At 32.4% G+C, this 13,254-nt stretch overlaps 1 protein-coding gene across 1 annotated transcript; it reads left to right on the top strand.

The window, feature by feature from the left end:
- The first annotated feature begins 592 nt into the window (after positions 1-592).
- Positions 593-6,345, top strand: LOC136203362 (eukaryotic translation initiation factor 3 subunit B-like). The gene is made up of 11 exons (XM_065994486.1): positions 593-839; positions 1,368-1,602; positions 2,086-2,232; positions 3,141-3,269; positions 3,544-3,672; positions 3,753-3,836; positions 3,925-4,049; positions 4,157-4,346; positions 4,429-4,961; positions 5,047-5,158; positions 5,717-6,345. The coding sequence occupies exons 1-11, from the start codon at positions 718-720 to the stop codon at positions 6,056-6,058; spliced, it is 2,148 nt and encodes a 715-aa protein (XP_065850558.1). The 5' UTR covers positions 593-717; the 3' UTR covers positions 6,059-6,345.
- Positions 6,346-13,254: the final 6,909 nt, after the last annotated feature.

Here is a 13,254-nt window from a genome sequence, read left to right as displayed (position 1 = left end):
AACTGAATGCTATTGAATTTAATTAAATGATATGATATTAGACTTAAAATAATTTTAATGATAATATTAGACATTAATAAGCTTATAATAATAATAACAACAACAATAATAATAAATATATATTATTAATGATAAAATTAAATTGAATATCAAATAAAAGCCCGGCTCGATAAAAACCTATGAAATTAAATAAAAATAAGTCTAATTTAAATTAAAAATATAAATTACATATAAACACAAATTTATATACAATTTAAAGCCTATGAAATTAAATACAAATTGTCATATAAATACAAACTCTTAAATTTTTATTACAATTAAAAGTTAAAGTGCAAAAATACCCCTTATGTTTTGGGTCGGGAGCAATTTTATCCCTAATGTCTAAAATGGTGCAATTTTACCCATAACGTTAGATGCCAAGAGCAATTTTACTTCTAACATCGATAAATTGAATAAATTTGAGAATTAATTCGTCAAACGATGTTTTTCGATCCTGAGTTTGTCATTTACACCATTTTATAAGTAAAATTGAATGCTGACCGACTTACTAATTGTTAATAGCACATTACAAAAACTTTTTATTTGAAATTATAGTAAAAAAAAGTTTAGGGTTTTTCGTAAACCCTCAGTTGAGCCTCTTTCATTCTTCACCACTGCAAGTGTTTTCTCTATCTCTAGATTCTAGAGGGAGAATCCCCAAACTAAAAGAAGGAAATCATGGCGGATGTCATGTTAATGAATGATATCGAAGCACGGGCGGCGGCTTCCGGAATCGACCTTTCCCATCTTGATCTCAGTTCCATTCACCTTCCTCCTGGCGAAAATTTCGGAATCATCAGGTAGATAAGTTCCAATTTAACAAATATTTTTTAGCCTTGGTTGCTTTCGAATTCCAGTAAACTCCGGGATAACTATATTCCCAATTTCTGCTTCTTTGGTTACTGCAATGCTTGAACTTAGCTGAGGTCATTTCGGTTTTAGTATACTATCTATTTGAAGTCTATAGATGCGCCAGTATAGGATGATATGGAAATAAGAATGAAATGAAGAAAATATGAAAGTGTTTTGCGCATTATATGTTTTGTTTGGTTATTTGTAGATTGAAACCTTTTTCAGTATGTAATCTATTTGGAAATAGATAACGAGAGTCTATTTTCTTAGTGATTGATTTGTAGCTTTTATAGAATTGCATACGCAATTTAGAATGGAAACACATTGTTTCCTGCAAGACAGAGCTTTATTGTTTCTCTTTTCAAATTTATGAAGGTCCTATTATCTGGCTTCAATGGCTTCCTATTGAGCATTTTGTTGCATTATTGAATTTGTCGCATAATTAATCAGCATCATGTTTTATTTGATTATTGCAGTGATGATGAAGATGTTTATCAGGAAGAGCAGTTGGATTTTGAAGTTGGTTTTGGGAACATTATTGTGGTAGATAATCTACCAGTTATACCTAAATCGAAATTTGAGAGGCTCGAAGGAGTTATTCGAAAAATTTACTCTCACGTTGTTATCAAGCAGGATGGCCTTTGGATGCCTGAAACTCCTGAAACTCCTACAACCTTGGGTTATGGCTTCATTGAGTGTAATACACCTCAGGTATTCTCATTCTTAGATCAACTCGGTTGCATAATCTTTTAGCTTAATTAAATCCTCTTCTTTTGGATACCATTTTTGATACCATTTTTGTGATAATAGTAAGCATACTCTATTGTTAAAGTACAAGTGCTAGATTTGCAAACAGCATAGGCGTATAGTATGCTGAGACCATCTGTTGTCAACTAATTGTTCGCTTTTGCCTGGACCAAGTGATGTTTTTGGGTAAAGAGATGATTTTTAGGTGTATGTTTTGAGGTTGACAATAAGTGATTATGCAATTCTTTATTTGATTTGTTTTTGGCCTTTAGATGTCAAGTAATTGTTCGCTTTTGACTGGACCAAGTAATGTTTTTGGCATTTGGATACATAAATCCAATCACCTCATTTTTTTGGATAAAGAAATGATTTTTAGGTGTATGTTTTGAGGTTGATAATAAGTGATTATGCAATTCTTTGTTTGATTTGTATTGTTTACAATTACAGGAGGCTGAGCTAGCTAAGGAGACAAGAAATGCTTACAAGTTGGACAAATCACATATTTTTGCTGTCAACATGTTTGAAGACATTGATAAATTTATGAGAGTTCCAGATGAGTGGGCACCACCTGAAATCAGACCATATGTTCCTGGGGTAATTAGTTTTATTATTTTGCTATCATTATTTTTCTGTTGTCCTTGAGTTACTTGAATGGTTTTTTCCCCATGCTCGAGGATGTCCTTGTACATGTGGTGGTGTTTTGGCATTACATTACACAGATCAGGGTTTTGTTTCTTACGCATACTTATGCTGTTCCTAGTACTTCCTTCCTTTATACTGGCTAAGAAAAGATACCATGTTATCATATCCTATAACTTAAGGTTCCAAAATGGAATTTGGAACGGGTCACTCAATACAAGAGTTCACCTGTGATGTTACCATTTTAAATTAGCTATTGCTAATCTCTGCTCACATCCTTATTTCACGTGCACAGTATCTGTGAAACACCTTAGTCTCAATCTCTCTTTTCAGCCCTTCAGATTTCAGTTTACTGTTTAGATTATAATATTTTGGATTCTCAATTATGAGGGTGCTCTGGAATCTATATGCAGGATAAACTATTATCACAACGTCTTGTTTTCGCTAAACTTAGTATTGACAAACTATAGGTTATTAGTACTTCAAGACTTGCAGTTGAACTGTTCTTCTACCATTAATATGAGTAATCCTGTGATTTTTTGGGAAAAAGAAGATTTTTTTTTTGTTATTTAATCCTGCGACTAAGATATAGTGTCAGGTTCTGTTCAGAAATCAAAACCATATTCCATCTATAACATTGAATTTTTTTGTTTCTGAACTGTATATTTGAAAGAAATTTTTCCTTGAATATTGAGAGTAATAGTTTCTAAGCTCGCACAGCTCAGCCTGGTTTCAATAGAAGACTTATCTTTTGCGATTATCCTTTCCATTGTTTTCTCTGATTTTGCAACCTCTTTGGCTGATGTTTACATGCACTTTAAAATGCATGTTCTTATTGCATTGCTTCTTGTATGCTATTGCAGGAAAATCTCCAACAATGGCTTACCGATGAAAAGGCTAGAGATCAATTTGTGATTCGTGCTGGCTCAGATACTGAGGTCTTCTGGAATGATGCCAGGCAGTTGAAACCTGATCCTGTCTACAAGCGTGCTGTAAGTGGGCAGTTCTGATAAGATACAATTGTTATCCGTTGCTCCATATTTAGTCTCTATATAGAATATCACTCTTCCTTTTTTCCCGGATCCGTATGTGTGTGAAAGTGCTTGTGCATGTAATTGGTAGCTGGTGGAAAGGGGAATATACTAAAATTTATAATGGGATACTTTAAACCGTCCTCCAACTTCTAGTCTTTCATGTTGCATTCCAAGTATATTAATCACTGTTCCCTATCTGATAAGTCTTCTTTCAACTCTTTTTTCTTTGCAGTACTGGACTGAGAGCTTTGTGCAGTGGTCCCCACTTGGGACATACTTGGCGACAGTTCATAGGCAAGGTGCTGCTGTATGGGGTGGTGCAAATTCTTTTAATAGGCTGATGCGCTATGCTCATCCACAGGTTCTTCTAATTGCTCTCTCGCTTTTTTAATCAGAGATTTGTTTTATATTGTCATCTAACTTGAATAAATTTAACTGCAGGTCAAATTGATCGATTTCTCACCTGGTGAGAAGTATTTGGTTACCTATAGCAGTCATGAACCAAGCAATCCTCATGATTCAAATGTGAGGTTTTCTCTATTTCTCCTATCTTTAATTTGTTACAGATGTTCTCTATTTCACTATTGCCTTTTCTTTGTGTGTGCGCGCTCAGAGGATAGTCATAAACATTTTTGATGTGAGAACTGGTAAGGTGATGAGAGATTTCAAAGGAAGTGCTGATGAATTCTCCATTGGAGGAACTGGTGGTGTAGCGGGGGTGTCCTGGCCCATTTTTAGGTGATTACTCTGACATGACAATTGTGGTTTGCCTTTTTAATGCTGATTTTTTTTGGTATTTTCCACAAGTCATGTTTCTGATGGAGTACAGTTTCATTCTTTTGCAGGTGGTGTGGTGACAATTACTTCGCTAGAGTTGGGAAAAACATGATATCTGTTTATGAAACAGAAACTTTCAGCCTTGTTGACAAGAAATCTTTGAAGGTTGAAAACGTGCTGGACTTCAGTTGGTCACCAACTGACCCAATCATTGCACTCTTTGTTCCCGAACTTGCTGGTGGAAACCAACCAGCCAGGGTAAGCCACTTTTAGTTTAACATGAATAGAACTTTAAATTCTGTAGTATCAGTACTTATTTTCTGCAATGTTGAATCTGTAGGTGTCCCTTGTTCAAATTCCCAGTAAAGAGGAACTGAGGCAAAAGAATCTTTTCAGTGTTAGCGACTGTAAGATGTACTGGCAAAGCAATGGTGACTACCTTGCTGTGAATGTCGATCGCTATACAAAATCAAAGAGGACCACATATACAGGATTTGAGCTTTTCCGAATAAAAGAACGAGATATACCCATTGAGGTTCTGGAGCTTGACAATAAGAACGACAAGATCATTGCTTTTGCTTGGGAGCCAAAGGGACACAGATTTGCTGTTATTCATGGTGACAGCCCAAGGCCTGATGTAAGCTTTTACACAATGAGGACTGCCCACAACAGTGGCAGGGTATCAAAGTTGACCACTCTTAAAGGCAAGCAGGCAAATGCTCTTTTCTGGTCACCTGCTGGCCGCTACATAATTCTTGCTGGACTGAAGGGTTTCAACGGACAGCTTGAATTCTTTAACGTTGACGAGCTTGAGACCATGGGAACAACAGAGCATTTTATGGCCACAGACATCGATTGGGACCCTACTGGAAGGTAATATTATTGAATATTTCAGTTCCCTTTTGCTTCGTCTTGCAATATTTGTGTTACAGTTGTGATGAGAGTAATTTCTGTACAGGTATGTTTCAACTTCAGTAACTTCAGTTCACCATGAAATGGAAAATGGGTTCAATATCTGGTCGTTTAATGGCAAGCCCCTTTATCGGACTCTCAAGGATCATTTCTTCCAGGTAAGATCAACGAATCTAATGAGATCCACTTTTCAGTGTAGTTAGCTATTGTTTATATTGATTTGAAGTGCTTGGCACTTGGAAGAATATATTCATTCGACATCAGTGTTCACATGGACCTTAATGACCAAAAATTTGTTCATTCACCGTTGGATTTAAGCTTATAAAACCTAAGCCTTAGGATGCTTTGAATCTCCACCCTCGGATTCTAATGAGCCGGTGAATGACCAAATACTGCATGGCCATTAAGGTCCATGTGATCATAACCGATTCATTCCATGCTTGATGTATTAGTTTATCGATCCAGTGGCTGGGTTGCAAATTTTAGTAACCTTTCTGGTAGGAGTGGAGTTTAACTGATGATTCTGAGATTGAAGAATCTTGGTGACGTTAATTTGTGATGTGTCCTGCTGACAATTTGGCTTTCCTTGCACGTTAATTCCGATGGACATAGATTATTAGTTGCGATTATCGATTTTCCTTTTGTGCTCGTTATAACTACGATACGACTGTAATTTGTACAAGTACTCAATCTTTATATTTGATGTCGTGCTACAGTTCTTGTGGCGCCCCAGGCCACCGTCATTTTTGAGTCCTGAAAAAGAGGAGGAGATAGCGAACAATCTGAAGAAGTACAGTAAGAAATACGAGGCAGAGGACCAGGACGTCTCGTTGCAATTGAGTGAGCAAGATCGCGAGAAGAGGAGAATGTTGAAGGATGAATGGGAGAAATGGGTAAATGAATGGAGAAAATTGCACGAGGAAGAAAAATCGGAGAGGCAGAATCTTAGGGATGGAGAGGCGAGTGACGAAGAAGAGGAATACGAAGCTAAAGAAGTCGAAGTCGAGGAGTTATTGGATGTGTCGGAAGAAACTTTATCTATCGAATTTGGACAGTAGTAAAGCGTTTAACTATACTATTCTCAGACCTCGTACATAGCTGCATTGAAACAAGAAAAGCTTGGATTCAAAATCGTAAATCCGGTTTCGGTGTTTGATTGTACTTATAGGGAGTCAAGTTAGCCTTTTTTTTTTTTTTTTTCAAATTTTGTTTCATAAATTTTGGTAGCCTGACAAGTAAATTCCTTGAATCATGATGTTTATTCTAACTATGAGACTAAATTGTGGAATTGATTCAATTTTGGTAGCTAATCAAATCAACATATGTTAATACTTGTTTCGTTTTAGTTGTAAGATCCAAAAGCTATGGTGTAGAGGCAAAGTTGTTGATCCTGAACCTTCATGGACCAGTTGTCGTGTTATAATTGTGCTATGTGATTTATATATTCAACAATATAATAGCAAAAATATATATATAATGTCCAATTAGCTATGTCAACTGGGATGTTTTTGTAAATTGTCGTATGTTTTTTGTAAATCGTATTTCCGTCAACTGGCATGTTTTTGTAAATTGTCGAATGTTTTTGCAAATCGTATTTCCGTGTTAAATATTTTGCTATAAAATTGTACCATAGGTGTATTTTTTAAACCATTTGTTCTCTCATATTTTATGACCATTTTCGAATTTTACTTAAGATGAGCTAAAAGATCGTGAATCATGAGAATGTGTTCGCATGAATTCGCAGTGGATTATTCTGGTGATGGGTTATATTTTCGGGATTAAATAATAGGGTTGTCAGAAAAAAAAATTAGGCGCTAGTTGGATGGATATTGTTTTGAAGGATTAAAACGGACCGGGCTTTAGGGCATTAATTAGACATGTATTGTTGTATTTTTTTATTTGTTAATAAATAAATTATCATATAAATGTAATTAAATTATGTATTATGTTGTTTAAAATAATAATATAAAATAATTTAATATATATATATATATATATATATATATATATTATATTTGTAGCATGTATTTATAAAAATATGAAAATAACAACCTTTTAACAACAATATGACTGGAACTAACTCAATTAAGTAAAAAACCGTTTCAATAAATATACAATTTATTAAAAATTATAAAAAAATGTCCTCAAACTATATGATGGAAATAAGTAAAATGTATAATTAAATAAACTATGTGATAATATTTAAAATTGAATTATAATAAAACAAAAAATTAATAAACAATTAATAATAATGATTGTTGTTCCAATCGCCATCTCGTCAGGTGGTATTGGCATTATCTAGGCAATTCAGGCGGTAAAAAACGCTTAAAGAGTAAAAAAAATCGAAATAGATTCTCGATTTTAAACGTTTAAAAGAACCTTAGACGCGAGAAGATAATTTTTTTTAACGCTGTTAGAAAAGAAAACGATGAATAAAAGTGTCTTCACACATACAAGACATAGCTTGCTTTGCTTCAATATGAATGAAGTCACATAGATAATGTGAACTTAAGTACCAAATAGCCCATTAATAATTGGGTGTGTTACATCAATCAATTATCAAGAGAAGATATTATTCTTATTTTATGTTGTATTTATATACCAAGACTATTGGGATATCAAGTGTGAATAAGAATTTCATATTGACAAATATAAGTCACATTTCAACCGAATTTTGAATTTTTTTTAAATCGGATGAAATATCCAGCGAATCCTCTCTGATGCTAAAGTCAGAAGATATCTATCAAGCTAACTTTTTTTAAAAAAAATTACGCACAATGCGCTTACAATTAAAGAAGAAACAAAAATAAAAAATCCTCACCCCCGAATGTGATTCGAACTATGACCTCCCTAATCATAAATAAGCTCTTAACCACTAGGCTAAGAGCTTCACTGAAAAAATATCTATCAAGCTAACTTAGAACAAGGAAATGAGTAATAAAATGATTAAAGTAAGATACCTGTGAATGTGGGCTTCCAAGCTATCTATAAGTAAAAATGAGATGTACCTAGACACATGGTAATGTTTGATTGGTCTTGGAACCCTAACTTTCTGTGTTGTGACATATATGGGATTGGAGAGTGTACTTTTGTAACCAGAGTATTTATGGGTCCACGTGTCTCTTTAAGTAATCTTCTGATGTCAAATGGCTGAAGTCATGACTTCGGCCAAGAAGAACGCAATTATGAGCTTTGGTGGAATTGGGCCCATACGACAACTTTGGATCATGGCCATGGTCCAACTGCCTAAAGCCCAATAACTTGATACCGTTCATACCGTTAACTTATATTAGATGCAATTTTCATCATTATTGAGTAAACATATTGGGGATGAGTTCCTGAATAAAAAGATCAAGAACCAAATTGAACTATTGATTTTATTTGGAATAAGATTTAAAAATACTCCTAATGTCCGCAGTCAAAAGCAATTTTATTTCTAACGTCTAAATTTAACCTCTAACATTAGCGGTCAAGAGCAATTTTACCCCTAACGCGGGTAAGTTTGATTAGTTTGAGAGATAAATTCATTAAACTCTCTTCTCAGTGATAAATTTTGTCTCACATATGCATCGTTTTATCACAAATTAGTAATAGATCACAAATATATGAATAGATTTGAAACAAATTAAAAATTATACTGTATTTTGTACGAGTTGAACAAAAAAATTTAAATATTTCACGGAATTTAAAAATATTAATCTACACTTCTATTTAAGTAAAAAAATGTGATTTTTTAGAATAACTGATATTGTAACTGGTGCATAATCTAAGAATTCTAGGAATTGATGACTTCAAAATAAAAAATTATAAGAATGGATGATATTCTAAGCAACTTTAATTTTTCAAAATTTTTGTTTTGAGGTCATTTAGTTGTTGTTTGGTTAGGAAAGAGAAAGTAAATTTTTAGAGAGAGAAAGTTCTATAAATAATGATTTTTTGAAAATAAAAAATGAAGTTTCATGGTAAATGTTGTTCTAAGCAATTTTGATTATTGATTTTTTTTATGTTGAGGCCGTCAACAGTGTTTTGAGATGTTGATTGAAGTTTAGCCATAATTTTAGGATAATTTACATCCATGGCCACTGAACTTTATCCATTTTAACATTATGGTCATTGAACTTCAATTTTTAACGGTATGACCACTGAACTTTACATTTTTTAACACCAGTAGCCGCTCAAATTTAACTAATTCCTCAAAATCACTATTAACGACCTCAAAATGAAAACATTCAAGAATTAAAGTTGTTCAGAACGACATTTACCATGGAACCACATTTTTTAATTACCAAAATCACCTTTTTAGAGCTTTCTCTCTCTAAAAATTCACACTCTCTCCTAACCAAATAACATTTAAATAATCTCAAAATGAAAATTTTCAAGAATTAAAGCTTCTTAAAGTATCATTAACTCTTCGGATTTTTTATTTTGAGACCGTCAACGGTCGTTTTGAGGCGTTGAGTGACCACCGATGTTAAAAAATGTAAAGTACAGTGGTCATTCCTTTAAGAATTGAAGTTCAGTGATACAATGTTAAAATGGGTAAATTTCGATGGCCATGGGTGTAATTAACCTTTTTAGGATGCGTAAAATTGAATGTCTTTATGTTACAGTTTAAGTTTAGTGGTCATATCGTAAAAGTAAATAAATTTCAATGGTCATGGGTGTAATTTGCCAAAAAAATAATTGTATTATTATGTTGGTGTGCATTGATGTGGCAACAAAAAATTGGATAATTTATGTAAAATTAAAATATATCATTATAAAAAATAATTTAGGAACTCTTCAAATCAATCATTATCATCATCATTTATATTATAAATTAATCTCAAAACAAGTTTGTTAAACCCTCTTTCCTTCTAAAAGAAAAAAGGTTGTTATGATGTGAATAAGTCAATAATCAATCAGAAGTTTCTGTGTTCCCTCCCCGGGCAGATTCAAACAGACTTAATAATTCAATGTCGTTTATTTTCTTTGTTTTCATTTCTCGATTCATTTTTGTTACCCTGCACGAATCAAATACACACTTTAAATTCGATTAATCTAAAAAAAAGAGTTAATTTCAAATTAAATCTTATGGTTATACGTTTTTATGGATCAGTATTTGTGAGTTTTTTTTGTTACAAACCGAATTCTATGGTTTGCAAATTTTTTATTTTTTTATTGATTTTATCAAATTTGGCGATAACGATATTAAAATGAAAATTTTCAAGAATTAAATGATATTTTCAGCAATTTTAATTCTTTAACTTTTTAGGTTTGAGGCCATTTAGATGTCGTTTTTTTATGGGAGAGAAAGTTAATGTTTAGAAAGAGAAAACTCTAAAAATGATGGGTTTGAAAAATTAAAAATGCGGTTCCATAGTAAATATGATACTAAATAACTTTAATTCTTGAAAATTTTCATTTTGAGATTGTTATCGGCCAAATTTGACAAAGTCAACAATTTTTTTTTTGTTTGCAAACCACATGGTTCGGTTTATAATAAAAAAACACAGATATCGATCTATAAAAATGTATAATCACAACGTTTAATTTGAAATTAACCCCCAAAAAACTGTTTGACCCTCTAAATTTATAGTGTTTCGTTAGACCCTTTAAACTTATTTAAAGTAACCTATTATCCGAATTTATTTGAAATATCATATATATTTTTTGAACTTGCTTATAATGATCTACTAGTCTATTGAACAGTTGAACTTGTTTAAAATGACTACATTTCATCGATTTGTTCAATTGCGCTCTAGTTCTACCACTCTGACTTCAGCAAACTAATAAAATATTTTATAATTTCAGGGTGTCAATTAGTTTTTTTTAGCCAAATCCCGAGACTTTTGATGTATTAAGCCATTAATGATCAATAAAATCAGTGACAGAGCCGGTTTATGAAGGCTTGGGGTTGTTACGAAACCCCTAACAAATCTAACCATACAAACGGGCAGTAAAATAAAGTGCTTTCCGATAAATCTAAGTCTTAGGATGTTTTGAATCTTCATTCTAAAATTTTAATAAACCTGTATCTAATAGTAAATGACCAAATACTGCATGGTCATTAAGGCCCATGTGATCAAAACCGTGTCTTCACTAATAACAATACTGTATTTGATTGAAAATCAAATTTCATTTCCAATTAAAAAATATCAGGCAAAAAGCATAATTAAGTCTTTAAACTTTACATGTTCTAAGGATCAAGTCTCTGATCAATTATTTTTTCATATTGAGATCTTCATCATTTGATTCTGTTATGGATTTGACCCTTATTTAACTTTTCCGTCGAGTTTGACTGGCATGCATTGTTAGGACGATTCGGCCTATTGACATGGACAAATAAAAATAAGAGTTTATTGATTAGGATAGCTAGAGAGTAAAAAATAAAAAGAAATCACAGAAATTAATTTTGAGTAGGTTCTTCTAAACTCGATCTTCTCCTCTTTTATTTTGCGATTTTCAGCATTAGAATCGTCAAATCAATCTTCTCATTTCCTAAACTCGATGGAAAAGTTAAATAAAAGCCGGATCCATAACAAAATCAATTGCCAAAAGCTTAATGTGGAAAAATAATTTATCAGAGGCTTGATCCTTAAAACATATAAAATTCAATGATTTAATTACGTTTTTTTTATCAAAATAAAATATAATAATAAGAGTCCATTTGATTTAATTGTTACTGTTTTTGTTGTTGTTGTTATTTTTGATAGTGAATAGATGTTAGCTGATTTTCCTTCCATCCAAAATAGTTACGAATAAATATTTTTCAATTATAATAAAATGTTATATATTTATTGTTTGAAGTAAAACAAAAAAAAACCTATGATACTCAATTTAAGACTCGTTAGACATTGAATTTTATCCTAATTTTTTTTTTTTTTTTGTGTACATTAAAACTCGAGTTCTAAATCTTTAAGCTTTTTTTTTTTTGAAATAATGCCGAGTTTTATTAACTTAAATCAGATAAAAGAATATTGCTAAGAAATGGTGGTTGACATGCCCACTCACCCCGAACAGACACAAAATTGATCGCTTTTGCTAGAGCATGAGCAACCCAATTCGCTGAACCGAGCACAACTCTAAATTTCGTAATAAATGAATACAATCAGAAATAATGTCAACTAAATACGAATGACCTTCTAAACTCTAAATTCATTTGAATTGTCTTGACTATGACGAGACAATCCGACTGAATTTGAATGACTCTTAACCGTTCAAGCAATCTTAATTTATATTAATTTAATATTAACTAAATATTAGGTATGATGTGAAGATAACTAATTGGAAGAAGAAGTAGCAATAAAGAAAGTGAAGATGATTGGATTCTTGCCTAACCCACAAATTCATACTTATGATGTTTTGTTTTGTTTTTTTTTTTTTTTTTGTTTTCTTGCCAAACTCAGTGAGTAGTGTGAAATACTTAAAAGGATTTGGTCTAAAATGAAGAAGAAACTAAGATTAATACTTGTTACTAAAATACAATGAGAGAATTAAATACAGGATTATTCGGTTGGAACGCCAATTTTACACGTGGTGTGTAATTTTTTTTTGATAAATCGAACTTGTTTAAAAAAAATCGTATATATACATGTTATAATCTGAGTGGTCAAGAACCAATTTTTAAGTACCAACATAAAATTTCTCAAAATTAAACTACATCGTGTTTAAGATTCTTAATATGTAAAAAAATTTGTGTCTAATAGAAAAAATCGGATTTAGGGTAGAGCCTAATAGGCCAATTTTTTTTTTAGAAATTTTGATTTAAGAAGAGCCTAACAGACCAAAAAATTTAGACATTTGAATTTAGGAGGGCCTAACAGACCAAAAAAAATTAAAATTTTGGATTTAGAGGGCCTAACAAGCAAAAAAAAAAAAAAAAAATTTAAAGATGTCCTAACAGGACCAGGACCAATTTTGGGGGTGATAATTCAGAACCAGATCTAAATTTCTTAGAGATAGGGGGATGAAACCACTACAACATCAAATTTTGTAGAACACAGGAGACCAAAACTACTCGTGGTCATAGTGGTTCCGGCGGCCGGAGGCCCACTCACTGTTAAGCCGATAGTTAAGGCCCACTCACTGTTCAAAATCAAGGCCGTGTGGACCACATATGCGTTTGAAATAGAGAATCAGTCCTGATTTTCCGATTAGTCCATGTAGATGTTTTTTTTGGCCCTATGCAATTTTTAGCCGCCTAGGCCGTCTAGACATCGTCTAAGCAAGGATGAACAAAAACATTTTTTTATTATAAATTTATTATTTGTTT

The sequence above is a fragment of the Euphorbia lathyris genome, chromosome 8 (genome assembly GCF_963576675.1).
Source record: "Euphorbia lathyris chromosome 8, ddEupLath1.1, whole genome shotgun sequence".
In the NCBI taxonomy this organism is placed as follows: domain Eukaryota; kingdom Viridiplantae; phylum Streptophyta; class Magnoliopsida; order Malpighiales; family Euphorbiaceae; genus Euphorbia; species Euphorbia lathyris.
This window is presented reverse-complemented; position numbering and strand designations above follow the sequence as displayed.

Coding starts and splice junctions, on each gene's coding strand:
- LOC136203362 (XM_065994486.1), top strand. CDS start 718: ATGGCGGATGTCATGTTAATGAATGATATCGAAGCACGGGCGGCGGCT. Junction 2,233..3,140: donor TCAGACCATATGTTCCTGGG/GTAATTAGTTTT, acceptor ATGCTATTGCAG/GAAAATCTCCAACAATGGCT. Junction 3,673..3,752: donor TGCGCTATGCTCATCCACAG/GTTCTTCTAATT, acceptor ATTTAACTGCAG/GTCAAATTGATCGATTTCTC.